The sequence below is a fragment of the Odontesthes bonariensis genome, chromosome 23 (assembly GCF_027942865.1).
Source record: "Odontesthes bonariensis isolate fOdoBon6 chromosome 23, fOdoBon6.hap1, whole genome shotgun sequence".
In the NCBI taxonomy this organism is placed as follows: Eukaryota; Metazoa; Chordata; class Actinopteri; order Atheriniformes; family Atherinopsidae; genus Odontesthes; species Odontesthes bonariensis.
In genome coordinates, this window is record NC_134528.1 from 28,354,237 (window position 1) to 28,367,839 (window position 13,603).

General features: G+C 43.7%; 2 protein-coding genes across 5 annotated transcripts in view; one reads left to right on the forward strand and one right to left on the reverse strand.

The window, feature by feature from the left end:
• gas7b (growth arrest-specific 7b) overlaps positions 1 to 2,429 on the forward strand; it is a 68,142-nt gene extending 65,713 nt beyond the window's left edge. For both annotated transcript variants that reach the window (XM_075457505.1, XM_075457506.1), the window contains one exon: positions 2,109 to 2,429. In XM_075457505.1, the coding sequence (XP_075313620.1) occupies positions 2,109 to 2,222 (114 nt within the window). In that variant the 3' untranslated portion in view covers positions 2,223 to 2,429. The remainder of the gene's footprint in view (positions 1 to 2,108) is intronic.
• A 3,230-nt stretch (positions 2,430 to 5,659) lies between these two features.
• Positions 5,660 to 13,603, reverse strand: part of LOC142374012 (myosin heavy chain, skeletal muscle) — an 84,639-nt gene continuing 76,695 nt past the window's right edge. For all 3 annotated transcript variants that reach the window (XM_075457502.1, XM_075457501.1, XM_075457503.1), the window contains 6 exons: positions 13,348 to 13,551; positions 13,141 to 13,266; positions 12,897 to 13,067; positions 9,502 to 9,702; positions 9,288 to 9,434; positions 5,660 to 6,873 (listed from right to left, as the gene is read on the reverse strand). In XM_075457502.1, coding sequence (XP_075313617.1) covers positions 6,721 to 6,873; positions 9,288 to 9,434; positions 9,502 to 9,702; positions 12,897 to 13,067; positions 13,141 to 13,266; positions 13,348 to 13,551 — 1,002 coding nt within the window. In that variant the 3' untranslated portion in view covers positions 5,660 to 6,720. The remainder of the gene's footprint in view (positions 6,874 to 9,287; positions 9,435 to 9,501; positions 9,703 to 12,896; positions 13,068 to 13,140; positions 13,267 to 13,347; positions 13,552 to 13,603) is intronic.

A 13,603-nucleotide genomic window follows, 5' to 3' on the forward strand; every position in this document is an offset into this window, starting at 1 on the left:
GAAGTCTGTGTTAGTTTAAATAGGCTTAATTATTTAACAGAACATGATATAGATGATCACTCTAAATTGTCCTTCGGAGTGACTGTGAGTGTGTATGGTTATTTGTCTCGTTTGTCTCTATGTGGCCCTGTGATGGACTGGCGGCCTGTCCAGGGTGTACCCCGCCTCTTCCCCATTGACCGCTGGGATAGGCTCCAGCCCCCCCGCGACCCGACTGACGGATTCAGCGGTGTATAGATAATGGATGGATGGATGGATGATATAGATGAGAAGACATAGTTTATGTGTGTGAAAACAGCATTATGTTGGGAATAAAATAACTGCACAGTCAAATAGCCACTTAATATTTACTTTACAGTGTAAAACATGATCAGAATGAGGTACCTCCATGCAGAGGTCTCACCTGTTTGAACAATGTTTTTATATTTCATCTTAAACTGCTGCCAAGTGCGCTTCTCCCCTGCGAGATTGCACCTAAATGAAATAAATGAATGGGCTACCATTCAAGCAGTTTCCCTGTAATATTATTGTGATTGCAAAGGACTACATTTAAACTTACACTTTTGCTGCTGCAACAGTGTTGCACTTATTTCTAAAAACGTATTGAAACTCGCCGTATGAGCGCATTAAGATTTCCAATTCGAGGTTGGTGAAAAACGTAGCCCCTCCTCTTCCCCGTTGCCAAGGTGACTCGTCGAATCGGGGCTCCATTGATGCTGGCTTTTTAAAGTTGTGGTGCACGCGCTAAACTCAAGGTGAACCTACTCAGAGTTGATTAACCTCACTCAAATCAGCGTTTCTGGAACCGAAAACTCAGGGTTTTCTATCTCAGAGTGGATCAACTCAGAGATCAGGAATAGACTCAGAGTTGGTTGAACCTGCTACGTGAAACGGACCCCAGGTCATCTTTATTTGTGAAGTGATGAATGAATGTTGTTCTGCACGAAACCTGCTGCCCTGGTGCTGCATCGCTGTACTGACAACAGACAGCCAACTGAAGATTTGTGTCACGTTGTTTTCTTTTTATGACCCACCCAGCAGCAGGTCCAAGATCTGTTCATTTCAATGGGAGACATAAAACTAAATGCAGATTCTGTTGGATCCTTTCAACGTACCGTCTCTAAGGAAATTAGTTTTATATTTTCACATTATTATATTTTGTAGAGTGTTCCAGGTTCGAATCCAAGCTGGGGCCTTTCTGTGTGGAGAGAACCCACGCATACCTGTGTATGCGTGGGTTCTCTCCGGGTACTCCGGCTTCCCCCCACTGTCCCAAAACATGCATGTTAGATTAATTGGTGTCTCTAAAATTGTCCTTAGGAGTGAGTGTGAGCGTGCATGGTTGTGTGTCTCGTTTGTCTCTGTGTGGCCCTGGACGACCTGTCCAGGGTGCACCCCGCCTCTCGCACAATGACAGCCGGGATAGGCTCCAGCCCCCCCTGAGTGGGATTAAGGGGCTATAGAAAATGGATGGATGGGTATTTATGTTGATTATATTCATGAGATAAAGAAATCAGGAGAAAATGGACTTGGTACATACCCGGGATGTACTGTAACAAAAGCTGAAGACACTGTCTGTCCCTAATATAATTTAGATATCTGTGGTTTTCAGTATTTACTCATGAACCTATTTATCAGTCAAGTCAATCAATTATATAGCAACTTCCATACAACTTTGTACCGAAGTGCTTTATCTCTTACTGATAAACACAGAAGTCATCCATCTACACGTCAAAACCACTTTGTAGGTGGATGTACTCTACTTTGGTGGTGTACAGAATCCTTTCTTGGAAGAAGCCGAACAGATTCACTGTCGGGCCTTTTGGCAGTGAGATAACACCGCCACCAAGTGATGAAACTGAAAATCACAGCACTGATATTTTGTCATTTCATTTACCACAGCGCTGTTAAGCAAAGTGGCACTGTGGTTCATACCAGAAAAATGAGTGCTTGATTTAGAAAGAGTGTAAATTACATAGACCCAACTGTAGCCGCCAGCAGAGGGCGCCAAAGAGCCACTTTCCAAAAGCCCTGAGCATTGTAAACAGGAGTCAGATAGTCAAAGGGAGACTCTGTGTTGAACTGACGGCTGCTAAATCTTCTTCCAGACCATGGAGCCGGTGGACCAGCTGCTGCAGTGTGTGGACCCCATCAGAGACAGAGAGCTGTGGGTGCGGGACAATAAGACCGGGGAGATCAGGCCTGTAGACGTAGAGATCTGACGTCGGAGCGGACAGATGAGCTCGCACCCGGACACGGTGACCCCGGGGGCACCGTGCCTGAGGACATGACTGGGGAGATCAGGTCTGTGTTGGGATCATTAACCCCCACACTCACTGATCCACGCGCAGGTCCTAACAGACCGAGGAAGAGCTCGCTGGCTCCTGACCGCCGCCTGCTGAGGATGATGTCAGTATTTTGGGGGGGGGGGGGGGGGGTTTGTGAGAACTCTGAGCGATGAAGATGACTGGTATAGTTTTGTTGATAAACTGATGCTTGGTAGAGAAAAATGGGAACTGTGTGTGAATTCTTTATGAAAGGATACTCAGGGGAGGTGAGTGATGAAGTAGCACCAACGCTGAACATGTGTAAATGTTGAATAGCTTTATGTCATGCAGCAGTGTAATGTTAATGCTTAAGGCCCACAGTGATTTAACAGATGCTGCTAAGCAATATGCAGTTAGACCGAAGAGTGTTGCTTTATTATCGTGTAGCTAAGGATAAAGTACCTTATCTTTCTATCTATGTGCAGGTGTTGACTGTTTGCTAAGCCCCGCCCCCTTTAGCTACCGTTGTTATGGTTTTCTATTGTAGCAGGAGACGTTCATCACAAAGGATAAAAGCGCAGCATATAATAACCACAGTGAAATACGGAAGAGTATTAGGGCCAGGCATAAGAAAAAATATTTAGATTTTGCCTGTCGAGATTAAAGTCGAAATGGCGAAAATAAAGTAATTAGATAATGGACCAGAGGAGTTGACTTTTTTCTTGAAAATTCGACTTTATTTTCGACATTCCGACTTTATTCTCAACATGTCGACTTTAATCTCTACAGGCAAAATATTATTATTTTTTGTTATGCCTGGCCCTAATACTCTTCCGTAGTGAAAAGTATACCACTGGAAAGAAGAAATTACTTTTGAAAACAGAGGTTCTTTAACATTTCGTCTTCACATAAGTGTGTAATCATGTGAAAATCAAGCGGAAGTCCATTCCTTCCTGCAGATATTCCCTGTAAACTCTGATAAATGTGTTCAACTCCACACTCACACACTTTTTTCCCTCCGGAATTTGTCTCAAGTACATTGGAATATTTTTAATTCAGTGGTCAGTTTCAAAGACAGACCCCATTTTGTGCCAGTAATTTGGATAAAATACGTACTGAACTGGCTAGCTTGACAGATCACAACATTTCACATTTAGCAGACATTGGTTCTGAAATGAGAAGCTGTGTAATGTACAGAGTGCACGGGTCAAGAGTCTTATAACGTCACAAAATTTGTTTAAATATACATTTGGTTACATTGTAAAGAGAATAACCCGTATATCAGATGGAATTACAGAGCAAACACCAAGCTGAGGCTTTACTAAGGATTCAACAGAATAACCCATAAACTGCCAACAGGACGATTATCAGCAAAATACTTAATCGAGGGCAGTTAGCAAACGAGCTAATGCTAAAAGTCCAACTCTCTTGACTTTTTTTTATATGTTCAGTTTGTTTTAAAGTAAAAAGCTGGTAAAGGTTTCATGAGTATGAATACAATGGTCACGTGATTTTAAAGGGGCCAGGTGTTCCAAACATCATTTCCAATTGTTGTTCATCTTGGTTTGTACACAAATCAGGAAACAACATTGTCTGTTAACCGCAGACTGACAACACAATACAAGGATATAAATGACTGTCTACTGAGAGCAGTAAAGAGCAGCTAACCATTAGCTCTTCTACAGAAGCTATTCAGGCCCTGAGGTGATTCTAAGATTGTGCCCCATGTCTTTGGAAATTACGCTGGTTGCTGTCGAGAGCTGTGGAGTTAGTTATGTGTGCGCACTGACTTTTCTGGCTAAGTCAAAGATGGCGTTTTAAACAAATCCTATGGGAATTTTGTTCACCGCCACGGTAGCTTTGGTCGGAGTTTGGCAAACGGTCGGCTGCTTAGGTGTAAAAAGAAATGAAGGATCTGGGGAAACGCCTTCACATAAATCACACAAATTCTCCGATTAATGCCCAGCTGTGTGATATAAGTCCCAACAAGAATTCACAAAAATTCAGCTAGTTGCACTTTATACCCAATGATTTAAAATGAATATACTGTAAGTCGCTGTCCACATAAAAAGAGCTTTTTATGACTAATGGAGGTGAACCTGTTTTGGTTGTGTTCAGGGGTCCTGATGTAAATACGAGATGGTTTACTACGAAAGGAGGCAGCAAAGAATGTACTGTAAAGTACAGTTAATAGTAGAATCTTCCAAAAAGATGATTAGACATTTGGTACTGTTAGTATTTGAAATATACAAATATTTTATATAAGATCGGAACATCTCTCACAAGATGCTACATTACAGGAAGTATCAGTGGAATGCTTCAGCTGGGTTAGGTGTCCGAGCTGCTGCCTGCAAAAGACAAACGCTGTATAAAATGCTCTTTTACCATCACGCCCTGTCCAGTATTACAGCTTAGAATTACTTTACCACTAAAAGAGGACTATTGTGATGTTTTTTTGTACGTTAACAACTAAAGGTTGACATTTTGCTTTAATAAAATGAAAATGTGTATCTTGTGTAAAGTATTGCTTGTTTGTTCTCTGCAGTGTGGAGAGAAGAAGAGAAAATGCAAAGGAATTGGAAAGAAAGGCCTTTATTTTCTAAAAAAAAAAAAAAGAAGAAAAAAACATTTTCACATTATGACAAAGAACGACTGAACCAGCCCTTGTTACACATTCAGACTCTTATGATGAAGCTGTAGACACTGAAGAAAATAACATGCTGATGGTACCTCAGTGATACTTATAAGCCATTTATAAGCTATTAGTTAATAAGGTATCAATAGTTTGTTTTCTATATATTGCTAGCTTGAGAAAACGCAGCCCTTCACCGTAGCATCAGCCCAGGGCAGCTCTCAGATGGAGTCAGAGCGAGGAAAGATGGGTTGGATAAAATGTGCCAGCGGTTTTTAAAAAAAATCTGTGAGCAAGTTTGTGAAATTGGGTTTGCACTTACACTCAGCTGCCAATGTGCCAGCTGTATAACCAAACAGTGTGTTCGTGCCATGTGGGAGGTTTCTTTTTCATCAGTATTTCACACTCAGTGTGGCAGAGCAGCATGACAGCATTCACAGGTGTGTCGAATATTACGCCATAAATCCTGTTGGTGTTTCTTGGAATTGGCAGTTTATCTTTTGCACAAAGTTTTCATGCCATATCTGTAGCTGGGGCGCTTGATTGTTTTTTGATTTCCTGAAAGCATCAACATGTTAAACATGAGCTAAAATCTACTGTGTGAATGTGTTTGTGACTAAGTGAACAAAACAGCAAGTCACACTAATACTAAACTGAGTGTCACGTTACCGTGCAAGCTGACTGTTTGGGCTACTGCACAATAGAGTAATTTTTACCACAAGCACTGATACTCTAATCCCCAAGCCCCCCCCCCCCCCCCCCCACAAAGAGCTAAGAAAGGATTCCTTTAAGATGCAGGAGCAGAGCTGCCTTCCATCACACAGACAGGGGAAACAACAGTAAAAAGGAGAGTTAGTTTCAACTGAAATGTACGAGTGTTGTTTTTACAAACAGCTACAGCCATTACTGCTGTGGGCGCTCCAGCATCAGCTTGACTTAATGTAACGAGCAAAGATAAAGCCGTGCGTTCACTTTGCACAAAGTTGACTTTCCAGAAAATCTGCAGACTCACCTGCCAGCTTGCCACCCAAGTGAGGCGGTGGAGGCAGAAGCACCCCACATATGAGAGGCAGAGTTGGGCGTTTAACATCATCTGACCACCAACTGTTCAGAACAGTCAGCCGCAGCGTTGCCAGAAGCTCGTAAATATGCCATCACCAACAAGAAAGCTAGATTTATGTGAAAGATTTGCTGCCCATCGGTGTTGTTTCAGCAGAGAGGTTTCAACCGTTCTGACTTTGAGTGATGTTGTACTGCAAAGGTGGAGGTTAAAAGTCCTTATTCAATTGCACATTATCAAATCTGGGCAAGGGAGATCTGGCCAAAAATGAACGACTGAACAATCAATTAATCTGAAACGGCGATCATCTCATGACACACAAACAGCCTGTGGGCTGAACTTGGCATTATATGCATGTCTATGAAGCGAGTATGTAAAAAATCTGCAAGGTTTTGGCCATTTTCAAGAATCTTCTGACTTTTATACGCCAGTTATTAGTTCATCAGTGTAACAGTGCTCGTTAGGTGTGATTTTCAAAGACATTTTCCCATATTCAGTCTAACTGCACATACCAATACGACAGTATGAATGCATAAAAAAGTGAGTGGAGTATAGCAAGAATGTGTTATTGGAGCTTTCACACAGAAAGGAGATAGCACAGTGGGAATATACAATATACATAAACAGGTGATGCACATTAAAAGACCTGAATGCATTGTGATACTACTCGCTGAGGCTTTGGGATGTTTCAAACGTCAGACTCTAGCACACTTTACTTCTTCTGAAGGCAGCGAGCTGCTGCAGCTGCCAAGGCCGCCATCTTAATCAATCATGAGCTTCTGGAGGGAGTTGAGATAAGCCGGGATGAGGGAGCTGACCGACTCGTTGTCGTCGTTGAGGATCTTCTCTCCTCTGCCCTCCGAGCCCACAGAGCTGGGCGACCTGACCAGGCCTGGGTACGGAGTGCTGTAGCCCTGGTGGGGCACACACACACACACACACACACACACACACACACACACAGTCATTATTTACAGACAGGGACAGTAATTCTGGTTCTATCTAAATTTCATCATTTAACGCCTGAATTTATATAGCTGTATATAGAAAAATGTTTTGTGTGTGTTTTGACCTTTAAGTAGATGGTAAATAATGCTGAGATTATTAATTTCACTTTTACACAAAAAATAAATAGAAATTTTGGTATGTTGCAAATTTGCGACAACAGGCATCCTGGTCAATTTGGAGCCAATTTGTTATGTTTGGTATGTATTTTGGTATGTTGCTTATTTGCAACACCAGGCATAATGGTCAATAATAAGATAACAACAACACAGTAATATAACAGTGAAAAAACAATGTTTTTTTATTCACCCTTTTTTTTAATACATATTTACTTATATAAATCTGCAACAGGAAATAAGTCTGTCACTTTGCGGTCGTAGTGAATATGGACTAACCATATAACCGGCATTGGGGGGATAAAGATGCTATATCAGCTGGTTGATTGAGTCAAACGGTTTGTAGCATATATGCGACAATAGGCATTAAGGGGATTTTTGATGATTTGATATGACAAAACTTACTTAAAAGTGGGGTAGGGGTTCTTTTTCTGGAGCATTTTTTTACATATTGCTTGAAATACTCTTCACACCCCCATTGCAACCAATTAATTAAAAGTTTTGACACAAAAATGAAAAGTTTTAGTGGCCTCTAGAACGTACAATCTAGGAAAAACACTATCCAATCATACTGAACGGACCGTTAACGATGATTGGATTCTGATGCGTCTATCAAACTGCAATCTGCTCCTCCCTCCCCCTCCTTCCCCCTGTGCGCGTACCCTGCTCCGTGAACGAATTACGCGTCCAGAAGCTTGGCAGGAAGCTAAACTAGAGCCAGCTTGGCTAGCACCTAGCATTATTAAAACGTATAGTTAGCATATACTAAATACTAAATACGGCAACGATCGATGCTTGCTGTCAGAACAGCGCTCGTGCACCTTTGTGCTCGTGAACAAGCATTGCGCGTTCATGTACTCTAGAGGCGTGGCTTCAGGGGGGAAGTCTGAAGAAAGGGGTTGGGACTTTTGACCTGTGTATTTTCAAAATGCAGCTTCGCTGGACTCAAAATCCAGGATCTCCTACCCTACCTTTAATGTACTTAATGTAAGTACTTAATGTGTTTGTTCTCGCTCGTCAGGAATTGTTAGGATTGGGTTTGTGTAAAGTGACTTGAGATGCCCTCTCCGGGTCGGGAATGAGATCCTTCCCCAAGTGGAGGAGTTCAAGTATCTCGGGGTCTTGTTCACGAGTGAGGGACGAATGGAGCAGGAGATTGACAGGCGGATCGGTGCGGCGTCTGCAGTGATGCGGGCTCTGCACCGGCCCGTCGTGGTGAAGAAGGAGCTGAGCCAGAAGGCGAAGCTCTCGATTTACCGGTCAGTCTATGTTCCTACCCTCACCTATGGTCACGAGCTGTGGGTAGTGACCGAAAGAACGAGATCGCGAATACAAGCGGCCGAAATGAGTTTCCTCCGCAGGGTGTCTGGACTCTCCCTTAGAGATAGGGTGAGAAGCTCGGTCATCCGGGAGGGGCTCGGAGTAGAACCGCTGCTCATCCGCATCGAGAGGAGTCAGATGAGGTGGCTCGGGCATCTGGTTAGGATGCCTCCTGGACGCCTCCCTGGTGAGGTGTTCCGGGCCCGTCCCACTGGGAGGAGGCCCCGGGGAAGGCCCAGGACACGTTGGAGAGACTATGTTTCTCGGCTGGCCTGGGAACGCCTCGGGGTCCCCCCAGAAGAGCTGGAGGAAGTGGCCGGGGACAGGGACGTCTGGGTCTCTCTGCTCAAGCTGCTGCCCCCGCGACCCGACCCCCGGGGAAGCAGAAGATGATGGATGGATGGATGGAGTTGAGATGGCTTCTTTACCCTATAAATAACTTGAATTTGTTGCGTGCAATAACAGCGACTGTTAGATTGCTCAAAATGCCATGTATACTGTTACATAGCAAATACTACAACAATACCATAGTATGCTTGCTCATGTATATTTACTGTTCAGTTCTACAGTCTCTTCTATATAGTGTGTTTATATGGTGTTTATATGGTGCTGCTCTGCTGCTGGAGCCTTCATTTCCCAGAGGGAACCTCCCGAGGGATCAGTAAAGCTCTATCTATCTGCCTTTTTCCCTGTGCTACATAAATAAAGTTTCTCAAGTGAATCATAGGTGGTCGACGCTACTGAACAACACACGTCCCTTTTTCTGATGCAGACAGGAAGTCCAAAATCTAAAAAAAAAAAAAAAAAGGGAGACGCAGCACCTCCCCATTGCTGAAAGAAATTAGATCAGTAGGAGGAAGTTAATGATTGTAGAAGGGGAAACTTACAGATGAGTATCCTTTGCCGAAGCTGCCTCTGTTTTTGGTCCTGATCTTTGTGAGCGCCGACTCTGCGATGTCAGCCCGCTCCTCAGCATCATCCAGCTCATGGACGGTCTTCCTGTACTTTGCCAGGTTCATGTTGGCTTGTTCCTCCTGCAGAAACAATGAGTGATCAGTGAACAGACATGAAGCTGGTCCTGAGTGAGAGGACGTGACGTACCGCCTCCTCCACTTGTCTCTTGTAGGCCTTCATCTTGTTCTGCAGCCTCTCCACCAGCTCCTGCATCCGCTGCTGGTTCTTTTGGTCCTCCTCCGACTGGAACAGCAGCTCCTTCAGGCGACGCTCGTTCTTCCGCAGCGTCTTCACCGTCTCAGCGTGCCGCTTCTGCTCCGAGTCCAGCTCCAGCTCCAGCTCCTTCACCTGCACGCAGAAAGTAACTGAGTGTGTCATGGGCTTCACGCTCAACCTTTAATTGACAGTAACAATTTGCACCTCAAAGGTAAGTGGCGTCTTGCAGTTTGGGGGGACTGCTAAAAACTTGCTGCTGCTAAACAGGTGTGACACAATACAGAAGATTACATTCCTACCTCAGTTATTTGACTGAATTAGTTGAAATGATAGAATCATATCAAAAGGGGGAATTGTTAAAATTGGCTTTGTTCTTAGACATTATAAATGAAATAGTCTCTGTACTTTTCCATGATGACCTAAAGTGATCCAGGAATGGGAAGACGAAACAATTGGGAAAGCCTGGGAAAGCAAGGGCAGATTCACACACACACATTGTTTTGGCTGATCCAGAGAATATGAACCTACTCATTTCCAATCATACTCAGTCGAGTGTGAGTCCAACCTATGAGGCTATAAATGCAAATGATACCCGGAAATCGAGGCTCAGTCTGACGGATTTCCTGCGGGAGCTCTGTTCTACTGAGCCCAGCGCTGATATGCTTGACGTGTGACTACCAATAAACACTTTATTTAACTTCCTCTGGCTTGTGCTTGAGCTGCTGTTGAAAGAATCGATCTAACAATTTCCAAATTCCAAAAATGTCTTTCAGTTTTCGAGTGGATTTTTTTGAGGGAAATGGTGCTGTATGCCATAGATGAAAAATGACTACCAGGCCGACCATCTTCTATCAACTTGCCTCTACCCTTATATTATTAGCTTTGTTGTTTTCTGGTAATCCCATGAGCATATTCCAGAAAATTGGACAGGTAATAGCCAAAATTAGCCTTTCCCACGCTGCTGTGAGGTTTTCAACCATCCAAAAACAAATGCATCTTTTTTCCTTGAACACTAGGGGGCATAGTTCGTATATGAGACAGAACTACACACTTAAAACATGTGTATGTGGAAATGAGGTGTATGATATCTTTGCAGGATTCCTGCATACAAGACACAGCTTCAGTTCAAGTGGGATCCTCTCCACATGGCATAAAGACAACGTTTCATGATAGTCGACTTCACATCGTCTATGCAGAGTCCACACAGGGAACAGTCAAGGAGGAGACAGCAGTTTGAACCGCTGTCGTTGGCTGGAGTCCCCTCACTTTGCCAAATTCTTCACAGACAAAATCCCAAATATTAGACAAGCAGTTGGTACATCAGCAGCAGGTTCAGCATACGTACCGTGTCCACCAAAAACCGGTTTAGACACCATGCCAACCCATTAACTGCAAAGACCTGGAGGACATCTTACGTCAGCTGAACTCCTCCTCTTGCTGCTTAGACATCCTGCCAACAGGGTCTCAAAGATTTTGGAGTCAGACCTGTTACTGATCGTGAACTTGTCTTTAATGTCAGGTGTGTTTCCAGAGCCACTAAAAATAGCTGTAATCAAACCTCTGCTGAAAAAGGACAATCTTGTCAAGACACGAATGAACAACTACAGGCCTATCTCAAATCTCCCATTTTTAAGTAAGATCATTGAAAAAGCGGTTTTTCAACAACTTAATTACTTTTTAACACAAAATAACTGCTATGACACCTTCCAGTCAGGTTTTAGACAGCACCACAGCACTGAGACTGCTCTGACCAAAGTGTTTAATGACATATGTCCGAATACAGACGGTGGGAAAATGTCAGTCTTAGTTTTACTAGATCTCAGTGCTGCATTTGATACAGTTGACCACAATATATTACTCCAACGACTGGAGAACTGGGCGGGTCTTTCCGGAACTGTACTAAACTGGTTCAAAACATACTTAGAGAACAGCAAGTACTTTGTTTCAACAGGTAACTTTACATCTGAGCAGACAAGAAGTGTGGAGTTCCCCAAGGTTCCATCCTGGGACCTCTTCTGTTTAACATCTACATGCTCCCACTGGCACAGATTATAAAAAACAACAAAATAAACTACCATAGCTATGCAGATGACACGCAGATATATATTACAATGTCACCAGGAGACCGAGGCCCTGTACAGGCTCTTGGTAAATGCATTGAGGAGATTAATGACTGGATGTGCCAAAAGTTTCTCCAGCTAAACAAAAACAAAACTGAGGTAAATCTAAAAACTACCAACCAGGCCAGAAATCTGGGTGTAGTGATGGACTCAGACCTAAATTTGGAAAAACACATGAAGGCAATTACAAAGTCAGCCTACTATCACCTTAAGATTATATCAAGATTAAAAGATCTGATTTCTCATTAGGACCTGGAAAAACTAGTCCGTGCATTCATCTTTAGTAGGCTTGATTACTGTAACAGCATCTTTACAGGTCTACCTAAAAAGTCCGTTAGACAACTGCAGCTTATTCAGAACTCTGCTGCTCGAGTCTTCACTGAGACCAAAGAAGTGGACCACATCAGTCCAGCTCTGAGGTCTTTACACTGGCTGCCTGTCCATCAGAGGATAGACTTTAAAGTTCTGATGCTGGTCTATAAAGCTCTGAATGGTCTTGGACCTCCTGACCTAGTATGAACCTTCCAGACCCCTCAGGTCATCTGAATCCGGCCTTTTATCAGTTCCCAGAGTCAGAACCAGACATGGAGGAGCTGCGTTCAGCTTCTATGCTCCACATGTCTGGAACAAACTCCCAGAAAGCCTCAGATCAGCTGAAACACTCAGTGTATTTAGGTCCAGGCTGAAGACACACCTATTTTCAGCTGCGTTTGAATAAAGCTCCAAATCTGAAGCTTGAGTTTCAAAACTTAATCATATTTTAACTACTGATTTCATCTATTGTTCTTATTTCTTCCTTTTTTGTTTAAAATTTAAATCGTGCTTTTTATTTCTTCTGTTTTAATGTCTCTGTAAAGCACTTTGAATCACCTTGTTGTGGAATTGTGCTATATAAATAAACTTGCCTTAAACCCAAAGGTTCCACATGAGATGATATGATAAGAAACCAGGGAAATACCAGCAGAAGTGAGTATCTCTGCAGGGAAACACACAGCCACACACTATAAGCTATGAGTGAGAGAATAGAATAGAAAAATACTTTATTCGTATTTTTCGTAGTATTGTAGCTGACTTGATTTATTCTTTGTGGGAAACTTAGGTGTTACATCTTGGGGTTTATAAATCACAGAATATCCACTTTTTTATTCATCTTCTTCTGCCTACATGATCAAAAAGATAAAAAAGAATGACTTTCTGCCTTTTTACCTTCCCCTCCAGCTTCTGGATGATCTTCTTTCCTCCTTTTAGAGCCATCTGCTCAGCCTCCTCCAGCCGACTGCTCATATCTTTGATCTGGCCTTCCAGACCTTTCTTCACTCTCTCCAGGTGGAGAGTGTGCTCCTGCTCCAGGCGCAGCTCTTCACCGACTCGTGCCAGCTGACAGAACGGAGCGGGTGTGAACATGTTTTAACATGGTGTGGCAGTGCCATTCGTGTGGTGTGTGTTTTACCTCACAGCTGGCCTTCTTGGCCTTGTCTGTGGTGGCTCTCAGCTCTGCCTGCAGCTCCTCGTGTTCCTGCTGCAGAGTCTGGAGGTCCACCTCCAGCTTCCTCCTCCCGCTCAGAGCCGACTGGAACTGAACACACAGGAACAAAGATCAAAGTCTGCTGGTTAGATTAGAAATCTTTGAAAAGGAAGCAAGAGCCCCGCGTGTCACCTGGTTGTTAAGGTCGCTGTACTTCTCGCTGGCCTCCTGCAGCTCCAACTCCAGGGCCTTTCGGACCCTCTCTGCACTCTCCAGGGTTGTGCGGGTCCCCTCGCCCTCACTGACCAACAGAACGCAGCGACGTTCCAGAGCTGCCTGCTCCTCCCTGTGCTCCTCGTGGCTCCTCACCTCCTCCTCCAGCTGAGCCTGCAGCTCCTGGACAGAATAGGACACTCACTCCATGAGCAATGCTGCAAAGCACTGCTGT